The 20,086-nt window shown below is 50.1% G+C and overlaps 2 protein-coding genes across 3 annotated transcripts in view; both read left to right on the top strand.

Annotated features, from left to right (window-relative positions):
• The first annotated feature begins 362 nt into the window (after positions 1-362).
• On the top strand, positions 363-14,165 carry LOC144106197 (uncharacterized). The gene is made up of 8 exons (XM_077638934.1): positions 363-612; positions 707-786; positions 2,058-2,303; positions 4,711-4,970; positions 5,855-5,917; positions 9,752-9,907; positions 12,528-12,585; positions 12,676-14,165. Exons 3-8 carry the CDS (start codon positions 2,182-2,184, stop codon positions 13,862-13,864), a joined length of 1,848 nt encoding a protein of 615 aa, XP_077495060.1. The 5' UTR covers positions 363-612; positions 707-786; positions 2,058-2,181; the 3' UTR covers positions 13,865-14,165.
• Positions 14,166-18,314: 4,149 nt separating this feature from the next.
• The window catches only part of LOC144107156 (proton myo-inositol cotransporter-like), a 31,607-nt gene continuing 29,835 nt past the window's right edge, over positions 18,315-20,086 (top strand). For both annotated transcript variants that reach the window (XR_013309236.1, XM_077640151.1), the window contains exon 1: positions 18,315-18,926. Coding sequence is in view for 1 of the 2 variants with exons in the window: in XM_077640151.1 (XP_077496277.1) it covers positions 18,518-18,926 (409 nt within the window). In the remaining variant the exon portion in view is untranslated. The remainder of the gene's footprint in view (positions 18,927-20,086) is intronic.

The raw sequence follows: 20,086 nt of genomic DNA, 5'->3' as shown, positions 1-20,086 counted from the left end.
TTGAAGTGACAGAATAATGACACGGATGAAAGCTGACTGTTCCCAAATAGATCAACCAGCTGAGTGCGGTGAGATAAGGCCCATACTTGAACGTAATGTGAGCGTGGTCGAGACAATCTCGTTTTCAGACAGTAAAAAGAAAGAAAAACGCGCGAAGACATTTGTTTCAGTGGCAACGAAACCGAAACTAAGAACAATTGCCTCCCAATCATGTTTTTATTTTGAAGTAAATTTGTTCACGCACATAACGTGTTTTTCTTTTAGTTTACGTCAAATTAATTACGTGTTGAAGTTTTAAAATTGTGGTCTAGTTGAGAATGGAAGACTTCGGCATCAGAATGGGCGCGCGCCATGCGCCCACGTTCTCACTGTAGGCATGATTGGCTTTTAACGCATACAGTCGCGTCGACATGCCACCAATATTCTGCATAGCCAGCCCGTGAATATTCGGATCAAAATTTTAGCGTGACAACGCAATACAAACGACCGCAATGTCAGCGTTTTTCCCCAGCAACCAAATGGACACCACCGAGGTCCTTACTGGCATCATGGGAGTCACGGTGATTTTAATGAACCTTTACAGACTCACAGTGTCAATCACTGGTTTTGAAGGTACGTGTGTTCTGTCAGCTGCCGAGGTCGAGCGTTCCTCAAGCCGAACTGCTTTGCTCCCTTCTTTTCTTTTTTCTCGGTGCATTATCTGTAGAAGTTGAAGACTGGCCCCTCTGGCATCACATATCTGGCTTCACGGAAGCGATAAACTACATCGCCTTGGCCGTTTGTCTGGTGAGCGTTGCGTTTCCCGAACTTTTCCGCCGCCAAGGAGATGACCTTGAAAGAAGGTGTACAGTTTTTGTTGCAGCAAAGGATATAGGGGCATGTATGCGTCAAGCAATAGCAGTGTTGGGTAGTGTCAAAATCATATAGCTTGCGGGCTAAAATACTTCAAAACAATTGCCAAATTCCATTTACTGCTGAAAGTTTGTGCCTGAAGAAAGAAAAAAATGCTGATGTCTTTCGCGCTTGCCCGAAATGTTTTCCTTGCCCTATACCTCTGCGTACGACACGTCATGGAAGGACTGGAACTACAAGCGACTCACGTCGTCTCTGTGTCCAGTCACCGTAACATAAGTACTTCGAGAAAGTTTTGCTTGAGGGCCACGTATGCTTACCCAGACGGAGCTCTGCACTTTATTGACCTTGAGTGCATAAATCTTGCGTCTTCCAATGATTCGCTCCTTGGTACAATGAACCTTGAAACCTGCACCCTGGTGAAAGTATTCGCCAGTCCAACTCGTTTATGTAACAATTTCTAATTGGTTCCAGTCGGAACGAACGTTTCTAAGTATGTTAGTATATAGTAAATGATCTTAATCAGACACGCAATGCGCATATACGCTGGTTCCTCGCAACCCATTTGGAATGCGCTTATAGTAATAGATGCCACACTCTCCCGTGGATGGTTTGTTGGAACGTACGCTATATATAATGCATATCCTTTTAAACGAACTCTCGCCAAAGCCATAAAGGAAAAATAACCGTAAGAGAATTGACGTTTCGGCACCACTACGGGTGCCTTGTTCACAATGGGATGAAAAACGAGACGGGCTGCTGCTTATGTAGGGAAAACGTTGCGTTTCGTGCGGATGTATATCTCGGGTAGATTTCCCTGTGTCATGTTAATCGCTTGGCTTGTCATTTGTATGTGAAGGGATTCCTTGAGCGGACGAGTAGATAATGATTTTTCTTTCTCAAGTATGCGCGCGGAATCCCAGTCAATCAAGTGGCCCGTGTTTTGCTGGTGTTCGGCGAGAGCGTTAGAAGTCACTTTCTTGTTTTTGACGTCATCTTTGAATCGTCTCCTGAAGTCCCCTGTTTCGCCTGTATAGGGGCGAGTGTTCGTTTAAAAGGATATGCTGAATTTCCCTCGCCAGACGGGTTTCCGTCGAACCCTCAACTATATATATAATGCCTGGCAACGAACAGTGTGGTTCTCACAGGTGGCCTGAATTTCACTGTGGTAGCTTACACGTTCCTCTTCGTCTTCTACATCGCAGCTGATGATGGTGGTGGAGATGAACCAGCTGTCGGAGAAGATCTTTATGTGCAGCCTTGGTCAGCACGCCTAGCGCTGGGCCAGGCTCTGCGAGGCGCCGCCATATTTATTCTTGGAGGACTGACATGGCGCGGCCGGGGCCCGTATCGTTACACCTCATCATCATCACCTTGAGCGGCGCGTCGTCTGCCTCGCGCCTGTTTGCGGTCGAGTACGGCACGCAAGTCACGTTGCCCTGCGACGAGAAGTGAGTTGTGACCCGAAATACGGAAACGGCGTGCCTGCTGAGATTGCTAAAATGAAAAAAAGTAGTAAAGAAACTGCCATGAAGCGGGTATGCAAGCCGCGCAATCTATGGGGGTAAAAAATACTCAGCGACGCATAATTACATTATGGGTTGGCAATGAGATAGAATTGGAAACTGCTGGCTGATGCTTTTACCGAAAGTGATGTCCCTTCCGGCCACCTACGTCACGTTACCTTGTGACGTCATCGCAATCTGCCCACTGGACTGTAAGCAAACAGCCCAACGTGGAAGATGATAGTTATATTAATGATTGGTCGCGACAGACTGCTCAGTAAGTGCAACCTGGGTTTCACCAGTCCAACCCGTGACTGTTTTAACCAGCCGCCTGCCGGAGCAGTTAAGTTTATGGTGGTTTGACGTCCCAAAGCGACTCAGGCTATGAGGGACGCCGTAGTGAAGGGCTCCGGAAATTTCGACCGCCTGGGGTTCTTTAGCGCGCACTGACATCGCACAGTACACGGGCCTCTAGAATTTCGCCTCCATCGAAATTCGACCACCGCGGCCGGGATCGAACCCGCGTCTTCCGGGTCAGTAGCCGAGCGCCATAACCACCGAGCCACCGCTGCGGTTTTCTGCCGGAGCAGTGGCGCATTGCTTAACCGCTGTACCACTGCGCCTGAGAACTCCCCGCGACCTATGAATGCAAAGTAGTAAAGAATGACCAATTCAGCATATATATGAGTGTCTGCGAAATTATACGCAAACAGTACCACACGCCGCTGGAGGGACCCATTAACGCCATCGCGTCATGGCGGAGCGGGGCCGCCGCGGTGGCTGGGTGGTTATGGCGCTCAGCTGCTGGCCCGAAAGATGCGGGTTCGATCCCGGACGCGGCATTCGAATTTCGATGGAGGAAAAATGCTAGAGGCCCGTGTACTGTGCGATGTCAGTGCACGTTAAAGAACCCCAGGTGGTCGAAATTTCCGGAGCCCTCCACTACGGCGTCCCTCGCAGCCTGAGTCTCTTTGGGACGTTAAACCCCATAAACCATAAACCAAGCCTTATGGCGGAGCTTAAGTGTCCCCTCAAATTTTTCTTCACGTATCAATTTTATCGACTTTTTCTTTGACCAATTTGTGACAAAGCGATTTTCCGCAGGCACAGCAGCGCCATCTATCGGCGCGGCGAGAGAACTGCATCGGCGGCGTGTCGGTGGCAGGCAGCTAGCAGAAACAGCTCCCGCTGTAGAAGTGAACCAAATGACGAATGTCATGACGGGCGTTTCGGCCTGTGATCAAAGTGTCACTTCGTAGCTCCTGCTGGCCAGTGCAAATCCTCTGTAGGCAGATGGTCGCAAGATGCGCATGCGCGCGCCACCAGTAGCATCGCGATAAGCATTCGAACATGGCAGTCAAGTGACGGGTATTACCGGGAGTTTTTCGTTTTGGGATACGCATAACTTCGACGGGACCGAAGGTTCAGCTCGAATAAACCAACGAACCGAAGGTTCGAATTAACCGAGTTAGAAATCGACGGGCTCACTGCAATAGTGGATTGCTAATCTTGCCGCTCCTGTATGCGATACGTCAGCGTAAATATTGTACTCGAAACGTGTGCGCAGCCAGCATAGGACAGCGTTGTGAGCCCTTTCATTCTTTAGCTGGTGCAGATCTATAGTGGTCGCGAGAACACACTGCTTGTGTAGGGCGCGTAATAGTTCACCGGCAACGTGGTCACTGTACGGCGCGGGCACGACCTGCTGTATACAGTAGGTCGTGGGCGCGAGTTTGGTACGTCTTCGCACTGCATTGCAAAATGGACCTAAGGCCTGCGGTTGATTTCGAGACCCTACAAAGAAAAAAAGCTTTGACAACAGAGAAAAGCGGGCTATTTGGTGATTCGTACTTGTATGCATGCAGCTTTGACTGCGGTCATCCGAGGTCATGTGATTTTGAAAGATGTCTTCGACGTGCATTTCAAAGATAATGGCCGTGATTTGTGGACGAAACTGCTGCAGAAACGCATGTCACCCCCTAAAACCTGTTCTTCCCAAAGAAAGCTCGATATGTGGCCCTCTCCTCTCTATCTCTCTTCCCTCACTGCGCTTTTTTTCATTGTTTTTCATGCTATATTACTCCTTTTTTTCTGGAGTCATGGCTGATAAACTCTCCCCCCCCTCCCCTCTTCCCCTCTGCAGCCCAACGTGACCTGAGGCTCTCGGGCAGCATTTCCTCACCTTAAATTTCTACATCTCCAGCCGAGGTTGAGGCCTTGTGATTACTTAAAAAAAAGGTTTTGTTCAAGAGCAGAAATGGCCCCAGCGCTTTTTCACAAAAAAGGGGCCGGCTCAATAACAACTACTGCCACGTCTATACACTAGACGACCCGTGCTCTCACGGCTGCGCAGCGTCGAGACTCCGGACGAGACGAGCGCGCTGTCAGTGTTCGACGCCGTGTGGACAGACCCCCGGGGAGGGACGCTGGTTGGCGGAGGCGAGGACCAGGACGCCGCCGAGCTCCGGGGCGACCCCTGGGTGGACGCCTTCGGCGGAGACCTCTCGCTAGGCGCCGTGGACTTCGCCGATGCCGGAGAGTACGTGTGCAGCGCTCGCTACGCCGACGGTGAGGCACTCACGGAAGTTCGGGAATCCAGGCACATCGTGCAAGGTACGTCAGCGCAGGTAGCATATACATGTCTGCTGGGACACATGTATTTGTGCGTATACGTGGGAATGACGTTATTAGGCTAGGAAATGGAGAGCCTATGCAGGTCAATCGCCTGGAGCACGAGACAGGCCGTCCTGGTGGTTGGAGGACGCTTCGGAAATTATTCCGGAGCCCTTCACTATACGGCACCTCTTTCCGTTTTTCTTCTTTCACTCCCACCTTCCTCCCTTCCCTCACGGCGCGGTTGAGGTTTCCAGCGAGAATTGTGAGACAGTTACCGCACCTTTCATTTGCTGGTAATCGATCATAATAAATTATAAATGTTGTAAGAGTATACGAGCTGTAAGAAGGGTCTGGCAATGTGGAGGATCGGCTTGTACCTTGCAGGAAGGGAGAGTTCGGTCCCGAGGTGGACCACTCCTAAGTTCGTGCTTACCACCGCCGTCACCTCACTCCGTGATGTTCCACGCATAACGTCCGTAGAGAGCACGTGGGCGATCTCGGATCTGAAAGGGATAAGTCGTCCGAAGGAGGTAGCGCGTAGGATGACTGCCGCCGCCGAAAGTACTAGAACAACAGAGAGAGGGAGAAACTTTTATTTGGCTCGAAAACGCTTTGGCTTGGATGAGTTTATCCTCTTTAGTTCAGGGCCCCCGCGGTTGCTGCGGCGATCTTGGCCCGGTCAATCAGCGTTCGCTGCTCTTAGCTTAGCTTCCGTTGGAGAGCGCTGCTTCCACTGCTCCATTGTATATACCGTTCTGTATTTTGGGAGCTGCGGTTATATTTTGGCAGCCTCATGCAGTAATACGATGTGGGATCGGTTTGTCCCCGTCGAGCGTCTAGCTCTTGAAATATTTGTTTTTATTTTTTCTCGAATCTTTCAGTGTACGAAGCCCCCGTGGATGGACAGTGCGAGTGTGGATGCGAACTGGTGTCGAACATATGCTGTGAGTTGCCCGCGTGTCCATTTACTACGCTTTTCGAAGACTGCCCATATTGTCACGTAGTGGTGACGGCAGTCTAAGCAGTGAGGAAGACAGCCAAAAGTTTTTCTAAAAGAAAACCGGTTACTGGGCTCACCTGCGTCCAGAATGGACTGAATGACTCGGCGGTCGTCGAACGAAGAGCCCGCCGCTCTCAGCCGTGCACTCAATTTAAAGCTGATAGCGAACTTTCAAGATAAAGCATGTAAAGTTACTTACACATTCTGGAACATGGTAGAACCTGTCGGCTCCGCCTGGATGCGATCAATCGAGATAAATCTGGTCGCGTCTTGCATCCAGAAAGTGATAAAGCGGCATGTCGGCAGCTTTGAAAAAAGAACAAACGCTGCAAAAATTCGTGGCAATATATGAGCCATATATATCAACTCTTCGAAGCCGTGCGCGTGTCAGGAAGGGTGGTTATAGGGGCTGTGAAACGTCTTCTGAGGAGAGTAGATAAGCTCGCTCAATCACTACTCTCTCTCGTCAGGAACACCTGAGCCAAAGCAGCAGACAACACACAATCGAAGGTGTCGAGTCCTTTCCGTTGGCTTCATGCCCACGCCGTCCTCCGTCGAACACTCTTGCGTAATTCTGTGCAGATATTGCTATTGGTTAGGTTCTATTAAGGAGTCACGCAGCTACCATATAGCCGCGGCAGTCAGCCGCTCCGGCAGGTCAGGAAGCTATACCGACCCCCCCGCCCCGGGTGGGCGCGTCGGCAGCCGGCGGAGAAGCGCTGACCTTTGAGCGGGTTAAAAATTACGAGAGTACGGGGAAAGGCGCGAAAGACACTGGGATTGAAATTTTAACTACAGATAACTCAGCTTCTACAAAATTCATTACAAAATTCCTGCTGCAGGATATTCGTGAAGCGGCGTGCTTCAATATCCCAGGAATACGGCACCTTTATGGAGAGCCCCAGAACGTTATTTTCCTGTATTTTTTTGTGCGTAAGCTTCCCTTCTTCCCTCTCTCACTTGCTTTCTTTCTCCCCTATGCTATAGCCAGCACTCCTGTCGATATTATAATGCCGCGAATCTGCAGTGTTCATTCTTCAAAGCTGCCGGCACTCCGCTTTATCGCTTTGTTTGCGATGCAAAACGCGACCATATTTATCTCGATTGTTCGCACCCAGGCGGAGCTGATTCTACGTTTTTCCAGAATGCTCTAGTAAATTTGCAAGCTTTATATCGAAACTCCAGCTTTAAATTGAGCACGGCCGACAGCGGCGGGCATTCTGTTCGACGACCGCCGAGCACGCTTGTCGCTACGCCGCCGCAGAGTGATTCAGTCCACTTTGGGCGCAAGTCAGCCCAAATAAAGAGTTTTGTTTAGACGTCACTTTCGTTGTCGTCCTGCTCCCCGGATTGCAGTCACCACTTCGCGACAATATTCAGTGACTGAAAATTGGCCGTTCGCAATTTCGCGACGGGTTGCATTTCAGTCACAACGCTCCGCATCCTTAAGGTTGCAAACCAGCCCCGAAGAGAGTGAGGATCGATTTGGGCCCCAGCACACTCGTATACAATCCGGGGAACGAGGCATGCAGCTCACAACATGGGGAACTTGCGCTGAAGTTTGCGGTGCCGATTGCAGCGCCATAACACACTGCCTAGCGAGAAGAGCAAGCAGTTTTGGGTAGTGCTCTTAGTACTTTTCCGCGCCACCTTCAGGCGCTTATTGGCGTGAGCCTCCGCGCTCTGTCGAAGGCGCACGTGCCGTGCGTCAGCTATCTTGGCTGTGCCCAGAGAAGCTAGGCAATGAATGCTGTCAGCCAAACGCGGGTATCTAATCGCGCTCAAGTGGCTGACAAAAGCAGTTTTGAGTCACCGAATGGAACAATTGCAGTGCCACCTTGGCAGCGCAGGTTCCCCATAGCCCGAGGTTTCGTCGGCCGGGCAGTGGACTCGCCTGCTCCATCGAATTTTTCGAGAGACGGCTTGATCTCATTTCACGACATTGCCAGCCATTTTAGGCTGGAGAGGCGCGTTTTACCCTTTGTCCGGACAAATTTTTAACTAAAGCTCAGGAAACAACATGGCGTTGTGTTCAGACGCGCTTGTTTCTAAACGCTTCGCTGCTAGCGCCTATGTATCCTATAGCCAGTACAACCCCCCCGTGTAAGCACTGTGGTATTTGAGCCACCTATGGTCACATCGTATAGGTCTGCAAGAAAGAACGGCCTTCGGCGGATTTATTACATATTCCTTCTCTCGACCGGTGGGAGGCCGTGCTGGCCAGCTCAGACCCAAGGACGCAAGTCCGGGTCATTGAGAGAGGGCCGACCTGGTCGCCAGCAGCAATGGGCTGACGGTTAATTAACATGACTCTCCTGTAACCAGCTCTTTTCGACAAAATGAATGTTTTCCAATCCAATCGAATTCGAAAGTGGAAATGGGGACCTCCTTTTCTACCCTTTTCCTTCTGTCGAGCGGCATGAATCTCCTTCTCAATGAGCACTGGAAGTCCCTTGGATGTCCTACGGACGTCCCTAAGACGTCCACGGGAGTTTTAATGTCCATTTAGATCCTGGTGTGGCGCATCTGCAGTGTGGAGTGATAGGCGACGGTGGTTACACTTAACGCTACTGCATTGTTCGGTTTCGCTGGCCAAAAACGAAAAGTTATCACTCATGACTTAACGAAAAACACAACAATATTTTCTGTTGTCATGGTAGATTTTCCTGTAGTATTTTGCAACCAGACAACAGAAGTTCTTGTTGTAAAACCAGGATTTTCTGCAGTACTGAGCAGTCTCCTGTCGTAAAGACAGAGCCAGTTCTGTCACAACAGACAACTTCGTAATACTACGCAAAAATCTGTCGTAACGACAGGACGGCAAAAAAATTCCGTTGTGTTTTCGGATTGGCTCTGCGGTATTTTTTGACTGGGTGCAAAGTAATCACACCTGTATTTTTAATTAATAAAAGCCGAGTGCGAGAGATAAGCTGGTTTGATCTCAGTTCAATTCCGCAGTATTGTCCTGCGATATAGGACGATTGTAGGGCATTTGAGGATTTTTCATCGTCGAGTTGTCCATCAGAGTACAAACTGAGGGCATCCTCATGAGGGCTTATTTTTCCATCGATATAGATTAGTACCTGCACGATACAGCTGTTACCTACTTTCTTCTCCATCACGTGTCACTATAATTTGCCCTTTTTTAAAATTTCTCTTATCCTCATCTTTATCTTTTCTCTATTCCTGTATTTCGGTTTGTTCGTCTCAAGTTACAATTGTCGCGCCGTTTTGGCTGCATCCGAAAGCAGATTAAAAGGAGGCTGTGGACAACTCCAACTATTGTTCTCGGTAAAAATTGATTATCTGCCTCTTTCTGGCAGTGTAGACGTCTGTATGGCAGCAAAAAAAAAACTCATTTATCTGCGAGAAAATTGGACTTAAAATATTTTCCCGCCAATCGATTCAAATCAACTCCTGAGACGCCCTTACCGAAAAGGACGGGTTGTCACCGTTTTGAAGTCGTGAATGATGGTGTAGCGTAGCCACTGAGATCCGCGAAAAAATCGGTATTGACGCATGCATTTTACATCCGAAGCCGGCAGGTCGTGGAGCAAATTTAAGACTTATCGGAACGTGCGCTTTCGGTTACAATAATTTAGACAGCGTCTATATTCTGTATAGGTATGTAGCAGTAAGTACAGTGCTGTGGTATTGTTGTTGACGGAAAGTATAGAGGCGAGGGTGCCTACACTTTCTTTTCCTTGTCCTTCCTGGGCTTCGTTCACGCGGCGCCCCTGGGCTGACCTCTGACCTTCGCCACTCTGGGAATGAGCAGTGGCATGCAGCCCCGGTCAGTACGGGAAGGGTGGCGCCTGCCATCCGTGCCCCATCGGCAGGTTCAACGAGCACCACGCTGCCGTCTGCTGCCAGCACTGTCCATACCTATACCTCACCTGGGGCCGTGGAGCCAAGTCCAGGCACGAGTGCTCCGGTGCGTCGCGTCTACTTTCGGGGCTAAATACCGCAGAGTCGCGCACATCGCGGCAGCTATTACGTCACGCGTGCATGCGCGTAGCGGCTTTGGTGCATTTGCGCATGCGCATGCCGTCTCCGCGCAGCTGGTACAGAGTCTGTCCAGAGTCTGGTCTGGTGACAAGAAAGCGGGAACCCTGTTAGCATGGAAGAAAAAGGAAAACCTCAGACGTATTGGAGGGCTTCAGCTCCGCATACGTGGGAACAGGTCCGCGTTCCTGCGTTTATTCCGGAGCCCTCCACTACGGCACCTCCTTCTTCCTTTCTTCTTTCACTCCCTCCCTTCTCCCTTCCCTTACGGCGCGGTTCAGGTGTCCAATAATATATGAGACAGATAATTGGTTGGTTTTGGTTTTTTTTTGGGGGGGGGGGGGGGGGAAAGGAAATTGCGCAGTATCTGTCTCATATATCGTTGGACACCTGAACCGCACCGTAAGGGAAGGGATAAGGGTGGGAATGAAAGAAGAAAGGAAGAAGGAGGTGCCGTAGTGGAGGGCTCCAAAATAATTTCGACCACCTGGGGATCTTTAACGTGCACTGACATCGCACAGCACACGGGCGCCTTAGCGTTTCGCCTCCATCGAAACGCAGCCGCCGCGGTCGGGTTCGAAACCGGGAACTCCGGATCAGTAGTCGAGCGCCCTAACCACTGAGCCACCGCGGCGGGTGACAGATACTGCGCCATTTCATTTCCCCAAAAACCAATTATTATTATATTGGCCACTGCACATGCTCATACCAGTCACCCTGTTGGTCCGGTATATCTGTGCGCCAAACTGTATATGGGGACGTACTCGCACGAAGCTTTGAGCATGGCGACCTGAGTGCAGCTTAACTACGAAGCTTCACTACTGCCATGCGACGTACCCTTCCGCGGTTTTCTTACTCATGTCGTGCACGCGTCCCGTTTGTGCCTATGTACAGCGCCGGCACATGGTATTTCGTGAAACTGCATGCAGCTGTGAATAGCCGCCTTTGAGCCTTTTGGAGACCGGAGAAAGTGTCACGTGACTGTCTTGAAATCTACAAATTATAATTAAAAAATTAACTGCCCAGCCAGTCATTCACAGATGCTCGCTCACAGGGGTCGAATTTGTGAGCACGGAAACAAAACGAGTGGCATCCAGGCGCACACGTCACACATCTGAACACAAATACGCCTACATGGGAATAAAACGGGAGTAAGCTGTCCTAACGCCCTCCGTTTTATAAAAGAAAGTGCACTAGAGGAATAGTTCTATGGCGAGAGGGGAGAATAAACGCTAGAGAGATGCTGCTCCAACGGTTGTTGAGCTTAAAGGCTAGTGGCGACCTCTGCTGTCGTTCCTAACACTTCTGCCGTGTACACGCCTCCGCTGAGCCATCTTTAAAGTCTACTGGAGAGCGGGCGTGTCAAAATGTGGACATGCAAAGAATATAATACGATATGTTCTTAGAAATGTGTGTGAGGACGGTGAGAACGAAACATATGTGGCCGGGCCAGCGATCGAGTTGCGCAATTCGTTTTTGTAGCGATAGCTACACTACGCTAGCACTTCGAGCCTTCAGTGTGGCACCCCTTGAGCTGCGTGGCCACCGTGGCGGCGCCGTGGCTGGTCACGTGATACGGAGCAGCTGCCGGCGGCGGGGGGGAAGTTGAGAAGGGGAAGGGGAAAGAGAGTGAATCCATGTCCAAAGGACGAAGATGAAGAATGAACGCCCAGCGAAACGCAGCGGCGAAAGACTGGCTTTGTGTTACTCGACTGAGCGAGTCCCATTCGGGCAGTTGTAGCTATCGCTTCACTCGAGGTTTAACCAGAGCTAAACCACAGCCATTTTCTTTGCCTCAGTAGTTGAAAAGTACGTTATCTGATATAAATTCTCGGTTAGTTATCGCAAAAGCCTAAGTATAAAGCTCACACATCTCGCGGGATTGCTATCTGTGCCTTGCCATTCAGTTCGCAAGTTGCCCTTCTCTAAAATACTGCAGTGACGTCATAATGGCTATCACGTTGAAGTCTAGCTGGGAGCACGGCAAAACCTGCGTGTTTGTCTAATTCCCGTAGGGCCACCTACTCCAACATACACGTGCAAGCTACGCGTGGTGCACGTGTATGATCATGGCGCCCGTGTTGTCACGTCTGAAATGCATAATCTACGCGGCTTCGCCCACTGTTCACCATTTTGTACCTAGATATAACGTCGTAAGTGTTGATCGCATACTGTATGCTTGTTACGACCATCTCGCCTCTGATCCTTTGAATGTAGCACGGGACAGGACTGAAACGCTGCACTCTAAAGAGAATGGAGCAAGAAGGGAGTAAGCTGTCCTCTAGGGAGTGCGCAAGAGAGTGTAATAGAGGACTAGCTTACTCTCTTTCACTATCATATAGACGTATTAGTGTTTAGAGTGTAACATAGCTAACGAACCTTCAGGTATAGAACCTGTGGCCGGTCGAGCATATACAATGCGGAAAGATTGCACATTTTCACGCAAGCTTTGGTTTGAACCTGTGATCGTAGCTACGACACTGCAAGTAACAAACTGCGCTGTTTCCTTTCGTTTCTCAGTTCTTCGTCTGCATTTTTCTGGTTTTCAGGTCTCTTGCACGATTTGTTGATCGGCCTGGCGGTTCTGGCTTGCCTCTCCATAAACCTGTAATGACATCTTTATGCATTTACGCACTTCAAAACTGCAGAAGCAAATCGTGTAAAGCAATTAACTATCGCCGCTGCTTTGTGTTTCAGCTATGCGCTCTTCAAATTCACCGGGCCAGTGGTCCTGGACTCCCTGTGCGAGTACGTGGGCAAAGAAGGCAGCGAATCAAAGTCAGGACCGGAGACTGGCTGCTCTGACGATGTCTCGGACAGCGGCATGCCTGAAAATGTCTTCGACGGCATCTCGAGGTTGATCGTCCGCCTCAAAGAACGCAAAGTACGGGAAGGCTCCGAAGAAGACGTTCCACTCCTCCCTGCATCGAAGTCCAACGCTCGATCGGAGGATTCAGAGGTCGTTGCGCACGACAGTGACACCGGGTTGCCCGACGGAGAAGACTTCGTTCCGGAGACCGTGTCTCCAACACCGGCATCTCCTGACGACATCGCATCAGGGGCAGCTTCCCTCGAGGACACTTTCGTCAGTCCAGAATTGCAGTCGCTTGACGAAGGAAGCACTTCTTCACCCGATGAAGCTGAAACGAGCCTCTCCGAGGTCGCTTTTGTCGGAAGTCCCGAGGCAGACTGGATCGCATCCGGCAGGCGACAGTGGATCTCGCGTTACCATTTCGTCGCGGGCCGTTCCGGGACGTCGGACGGACACGACGACTCCTCGTTGCCAGACGAGCGACAGGCGACGTACGACCTCTACATAGGACGTTGGTCGAATGACGAGCCAGACACCAGCGATGCGTCGCACTCATTGGAGGACAAAAGTAGTGGTATCGTGGGCGCGAAAGTTCGCAGAACTCTCGGGAGTTCCAGTAGAACTGCCACGAGTATCGACGACACAGCATTCGATGGCAGTTCCGTAATGCTCCCGCCGCATTCTAGAGGTGTTTCGACGCGAGGAAATTCTTCCTTGGACAATGTCCGATTTTCCAGACCCTTGAAGTTTCGTCCGGGTGAATTAAGACATTGGAGAAAACCAGGGAGCTATGCTACCACCGATGAACGCGCGTCCGCAAACTCTTACTCCCAAAGAGCATGTGGCGGCGAAGACTCGGCGACAGAAGGAACACACTTGCAGAGGCCGGAAAAGCGCGCCAAAGCACCGGTGCCGGCAATCAGTCGCAGGCGCGGGAATGCAGAGTACAACGCGACTGCCTTACTGACGGATAATCTCTCAGATGATAGCCGTTCGAAGAGAACAAATGCACGGGAAACAGCTGTAGCGTCGTACGCTAGCTACAAGCATCAAGGTACAACATACAGAAAGTAGAGGAACTAGCTGTAATGCATGGAAACAGTTTGGAACCTAGGGGGAAGAAAGCATCTTTTTATCCGTCAGGCCATGCTCCCCTGGGCTTTCTTGTGAAGGAACTGTTGGTGACACGTTAATCAAGCTGCGAAATGGGGCAGGTCATCTCTCGAGCAGCAGAGTACTTCATACAAATTGGGTGTGCAGCTTTAGCACATGAGTCATCCGGGTTCCCGATGGCTTAACTGCTGCGTAATCTGTTCATGGCTGTCGACGCGCTAATCTAATCTTTAAGAAATTCAATAAAGTGTCCTATCTTTTGTTCCATCGCTTTACTGAAGTCCTGACCTGCCAGCAAATTGATGCGGTCTCCACTAGTTGGCGAAGTACTTAATTAAGAATGCAAAGCATGGGGAGGGGGTTGTGCGAATACCACGTGAATATACTTTCTTAACTTCATGCTAATAAAAAACATTTAGGAATGCATGCAGCCCGAGCACCTTGTTAAGTTAAAGCATGGAATTAAATGTAAGTATGCCACTTGCCTTGGTGCCTTGGCAAGCTGCTGAGACTGCGTAACTTTGGGTGTTATCCAGAGGCAAGTATCTATACATATATTTTCATTCTTCCCGAGTGGCATGGACTTGTATGTTGCTTAATTTTTCAGCATAAAGAAAGCCACGTGAAGGAATATGTGATTCCCAAGCTCATTTGTAACGTTTCCCGAACGCTAGAAAAAAATACATTAACAAACAATATATTAACGTTGGACCAAAAAAAAAGTAACATTGTTGTAACGTTCTGATGCTACCTGGGGTGGTTACGCACATTGCATGCTTCATATGTTCATTTATGAACAACTAGCATAGCATGTGAGTCTATCCTCTGGTCCAAGTGAAAAAAGCACATTTCCAGCTGTATTATTGGACTGGCGCCCATAACTACAATACACTGAGTGTGTGTGTATATATATATATATATATATATATATATATATATATATATATATATATATATATATATATATATATATTTCCCCTGCGATGCGACACCTCCTCTCCCTCTACCCCAGCGGAGTACATCTTGTGGAGCGAGCGGCGTCGACGCCGGCGCCATCTGTTGGAGCACGGCTGCGGCGTTGCTAGGCAACGGTGGCTCAAGGTCAGGCCACGCGCATACGGCTGAAGTGCGCGACGAGCCGAAATGGCTCGTTGGCTGGAGTAGTAAAACTTTCGCTTTAAAAATTCCCGCCACGACAATTTTAACTTCTGACCTCATTGCCGAAAAGGACTGGTTGCCATCGGTTTGAATTGAATGGCCGTGTAGCGTAGCCTCTGAGATCCGAGCAGAAAAAATCAGTGGTAACGCACGCACTTTACTCGCGAAATCAACTGGTGATGATGACACCTGTATTTAGTTTTTGTTCTTTTCTTCCTTTCAAAAGCTCAGTTTTCGGTGTGAGTGCTCTTTTTGTGATTAGAACGCGTTACCCTATATCGATACAGGCCAACTTCAATTTGTACACAGTGTCCCTTTAAGAATGGGAACAGGCCGGACAACTACGGGAGGTATTCACATGACGTCACGGGCGCCATTTTGGGGTCCAACGCCAAGCTTAATTGGTGCTGGTCGGAAGAGGGGATAAGTCGATTAGACATGTGTCGTCGTAGCCTTTCGCTGTGCCGCATGGACAAAAAAAATGGCGACTGCTGCGGCTTGAGTGCATACCTATTATATATGATGATCCTTCTACATCTTCATCCCTCTTGACACGGCGCATGCGCACAGCTGTGGCAGCTCGGTTTCGCCGGCGCGCCGCGCCGCCGGCAGCGGCAGCTGCTCCTCACCACGTGACTGGTCACGAGACCAACCAGGTGACAAACCACGTGATCAGCCACGGCGCCACGCCGCCGGCAGCTGCTCCGCACCACGTGACCAACCACGTGACAGCGTGGCGGCGCAGCCACGCTGAAGGCTCGAAATGCTGCCGTAATGTAGCTATAGCTACAAAATTTGACGCGGCAGCAGACAGTAGAATTAGAAAGGGCTGATGAAACTGCGAAGCCTTATGCTTTGCATCCCGCTTATTATCATGCAGTAGATTTCATAAGGCATGGTGGATGGCATTACCAGTTATAAAACTCCAAATAAAAATCCAACCAGAACCTGCGGCCTTTTTCTCGAGGTTAGCAGATCGTGGCGGCCCCCATATGAGCTTAACCAGCTGGCGGCACCCTGTAATTTTGATTTCCTCACTACATCTACAGTCGAACCTCGTTATAGCGAAATAGTGGATGTAACTAAGGAATGACGATTTCCCTAGGAAGCTCGGTCAGCACGGGCTATATCGAAACTACGGCTGTAACGAAATAATCGCCAGGACCCTTCGACTTCGATATAACGAGGTTCAACTGTATATGTTTTGATCAGGTTTAAGGAATTCATCTGAGTGCCACTGTTATAAGAGGCGTGACAATTGGCTAACTTCAAGATCTTGGTCCCCGCCGCGGTGACTCAGTGGATACGGCACCCTGCTGCTGACCTGACCCGAAAGATGCGGGTTCGATCCCGGCCGCGGCGGTCGAATTTCGATGGAGGCGAAATTCTAGAGGCCCGTGTACTGTGCGATGTCAGTGCACGTTAAAGAACCCCAGCGCTGTGTGTGTTGTCTTTCTGAGTCCTTCTCTCTTTTGAACCAACAAGCCCAAGTGTCTGACTTTCTGAATTATATTTCTAGTACAACGGGCCCTTTTGCGTGTTCTATAGCGCTGTGTGTGTTGTCTTTCTGAGTCCTTGCCTTTTTTTTTTTTGCGCTACGTTTTTTACCCTTGAAATTAACCAACAAATCCAAGTGTCTAACCCCACGTGGTCGAAATCTCCGGAACCCTTCACTACGGCGTCCCTCATTGCCCGAGTCGCTTTTGGGACGTTAATTCCCCATAAACCATCAAGATCTTGGCCCAGTCAGGTACCTGGAGTTCGATACATAGCCCTACGAAGAGTTTCATAATTGTAAATGATATCAAAGAGCGATCTGGCTGGAAGAGGAAGAACCTCTTTATTTCGGTTTCATGGCAATATTGGTGGCGTGTGCAGTTGTGTGAGGCTGCGCCCGCACCGCAGCTGCGCGGTTTGGGTTTGCGCGCCGAAATTCTAGAAGCGTTTATTACAATAGCGTTTTCGGAATCCCAACAACTGGCACGTGTATTACGAACGGCCAGCTACAAATTTCTAATTACAACTAACAACTAGAGCTCTAAGTGCAAAATTAAAAGATTACAAGTATTACATACGCTTAGGTAACCAACTTATTACTAGTTAAAACAAATCGCATTTTTTTAAGACGTCCACCTTCATAAGTATTACTATGCCGAAAAAGCATCCTTACACCCAATAAAAACTTTTCTCAAGTGTTACTAGCCTGCAGCTTTGCTTAAGCACACTGTATGTATCTGGATTGGAAACTCCCAATGAAATTCAGAGCCACAGCATCAACATCGATACCACATCCGGTATCATCCTCATGTCGTTTGCACGAATTGTATGATGAGGATTATGGATTTTTATGGCGCAAGGGCGTCTATGGCCAAAGAGCGCCATGGCACAAGGTATATATTTTTCGATTACTCAATGTGGTGTCAAAGACCCACATTCCAAGCATTTCACCCGTTACTTGCCGAACACCAGGCCGGGGGAAAGGTTGTACACATTGCATCACCGGTCGGTACCCGGCGGCACTGGGGATCGAACCCCGCACCTGCTGCATGCGAGGCAGATGCTCAAGCGAATTGTACGCTAAACAAATGTGATATATGAAGCGTATCAAAGCCTAAACCTTAACTATTACTACATCTAAGTAACTTATATGTACCGTATAGCTTGTTTTAACCTCTTTGCCTGGATATATAATTCAGAGATATTAAAAATATCTTTAAATTTCATTATTTAGTGAACGAACACAATCTGGCGGACATTTTAAATGGAGGACGATGGTGGGCCACATACATATAGCACTGCCGTAGAACACACGGCTTCGGCAGAGTGTAGGAAAACACAGTTCCTTCTTTCACTCTCTTGTTTTTAGAATCTGAGAGTCTTCACTCGCGCCCCTACTTCCATGCTGTACGCAAGCGCTGTCACTTTCCACTTTGGCGTAGAAACAGTGACAACTTTGTAGTGTGGGTTTTCCCGCAAGTGAACTCCCTTTGTGGGAAAGCTGCACTTTTCATTTCAGCCGTCGCACCCGCGAGTGTGGTGCGGCGTAACTAAAAGTTGACACTTCTGTCAACTCCTTCGTTCTCCTGTGTTTTGATGGCAGTGGGCTTCCGTTATTTTAAGTGTTATTTTCATCACTTTGCACTGCTCTGATTAACCACATCGACTTCGCGGCTGCAAACAGAACCCAGTCAGGGCCGACGGTGGCGCCACGCATCGAGTACGCGCCGCTGAAGCACACTAGCCCCCTAGCGGCGCTTTCCACCTGCGCCCCTCCTGACAGAAGCAGTCGATCCTTGCGGGGAGCCCTGCAAGCGGCGGCAGTCAGGTGGCGAAGGTGTGGAAGCGCTTAATTAACGCTGTCCTTCATTAAGGGAAGAGAGGCGATAACCTGGCTGCGATCGAAACGAAGGACAGGAAGAAGCACGATCCAAGCTGGCGCGTGAGACCAAGTACGACATGAATGGCTTCCACAACGAGGAAGACGAAGAGCGCCGAAGCATCATAGCCGACGGCCCGTCAAAGCGCCCCAAAGTGCCCGTCACCCGCCTGTTAATATGCACCACCGTGCTTTCGGCCGTCGGGGGCTTCCTCTTCGGCTACGACACGGGCGTCGTGTCCGGTGCCATGATACAGCTACGGAGCCACTTTCAGCTCAACTACCTGTGGCAGGAGCTCGTGGTTTCCATCACGATCGCGGGCGCCTGGGCGTTCGCGATCGTCGCTGGCATGGCGACGGACGCTTTCGGACGCAAGCCTGTCATACTCGTAGCAAGCTTCGTGTTCACCGTCGGAGCCGTGCTGATGGGAGTAGCCTTCAACAAGGGCATGCTCCTGGGTGGACGCCTGATCGTCGGGGCTGGCATAGGTAGGTTTTACTCTTTGTACGCGCGCCTCGACACTTGGCAACGTTAACGCGCGCGCTCCCTTCTTTCACGCGTGTCTCGGGTCGCCAGCTGTGTGCGTGCTTAATTTCGCGGCGTCTGCGTGTTGTGTGACTCTGAGTCAGGCGCGTCTCGCGTCTTCAGATCTTTCCGCACTCGTGATCGTTCGAGACCGGAAACGTTGTACGGTGGTACGTGCGCCAGTCAGCTTTCATGCGAGGGTCGGTTCCCCCTCTAATTGAATCAGCTGCGCACCCAAGGCACATTGTATGGGAACACCCCCGTGACTGTGCTAAGCTAACCCACATTTTTCTGGCGTTTTCGGACGCGGCGTGGGTTTGGCATCTGCGAGTTGGACATTGCTAGCCCACGCCAGCCCACGCGGGCGCGAATGATTGGAAAGCAACACCGATGGGTATCGGCGATTGGAAAAGTACTGCAGCGCCTCCGCTGTCAGGAACATTTGAGCCAGATATCTCTTCTTGCATGTTGTGATCTATATGCTGCTACCGCTGCTGCTGTCGCCGTGTAGTCGCGCTGCCGACCCCGCGCAGCTGGTTTTCACTTCGCCACTAAAAAGCTTGCTTTACGACCTTGCCATTTCCGTGCGCCGCACCTGTCGGCACGGCCAGCGCTCTCAAAACACCACCCCGTCGTGGTCGTCGAGCGAGCCGTCCCTGCGGTGCAAGATGATACGCTGCAAGCGAGCGTCGTGATGCCATCGCGCGAGTTCCAGTGGCGCGTGCCGAGATCGTGGCCCAAAACTGCGGAAACAATAGAAAGCTCCTTGCACTGCGGGCGGAACCCTTCGGGCGCCTATCTCGAGTTTATCGACGTGATTTCGCTGAAAAATCAGCCCCGTGACCCAGTTTAAGAGCTTCCACGCATCCTAGCGGGCAAGGCTGTACTACCTGCCGCTATTGTGTTCGACCCGTTCATATAGTTATCGTTGCATTCATGCGGCTTTGGATTGGCGACATCCGCTGATTATTCCTGGAGTGGAGGTTCAGCTGGTGGAATCTGTTGATAAGTTCACTCTGCTGGACTGGTGCCAATTAAGGAAGAAAAATGTTGCCTGCCAGTCTTGATAAAGATTTCCTAACGTCCAACGCAGGATTGTGCAGGAAGTGAATTCTTTGCGGGC

Source organism: Amblyomma americanum, chromosome 10 (genome assembly GCF_052857255.1).
Source record: "Amblyomma americanum isolate KBUSLIRL-KWMA chromosome 10, ASM5285725v1, whole genome shotgun sequence".
In the NCBI taxonomy this organism is placed as follows: domain Eukaryota; kingdom Metazoa; phylum Arthropoda; class Arachnida; order Ixodida; family Ixodidae; genus Amblyomma; species Amblyomma americanum.
This window is presented reverse-complemented; position numbering and strand designations above follow the sequence as displayed.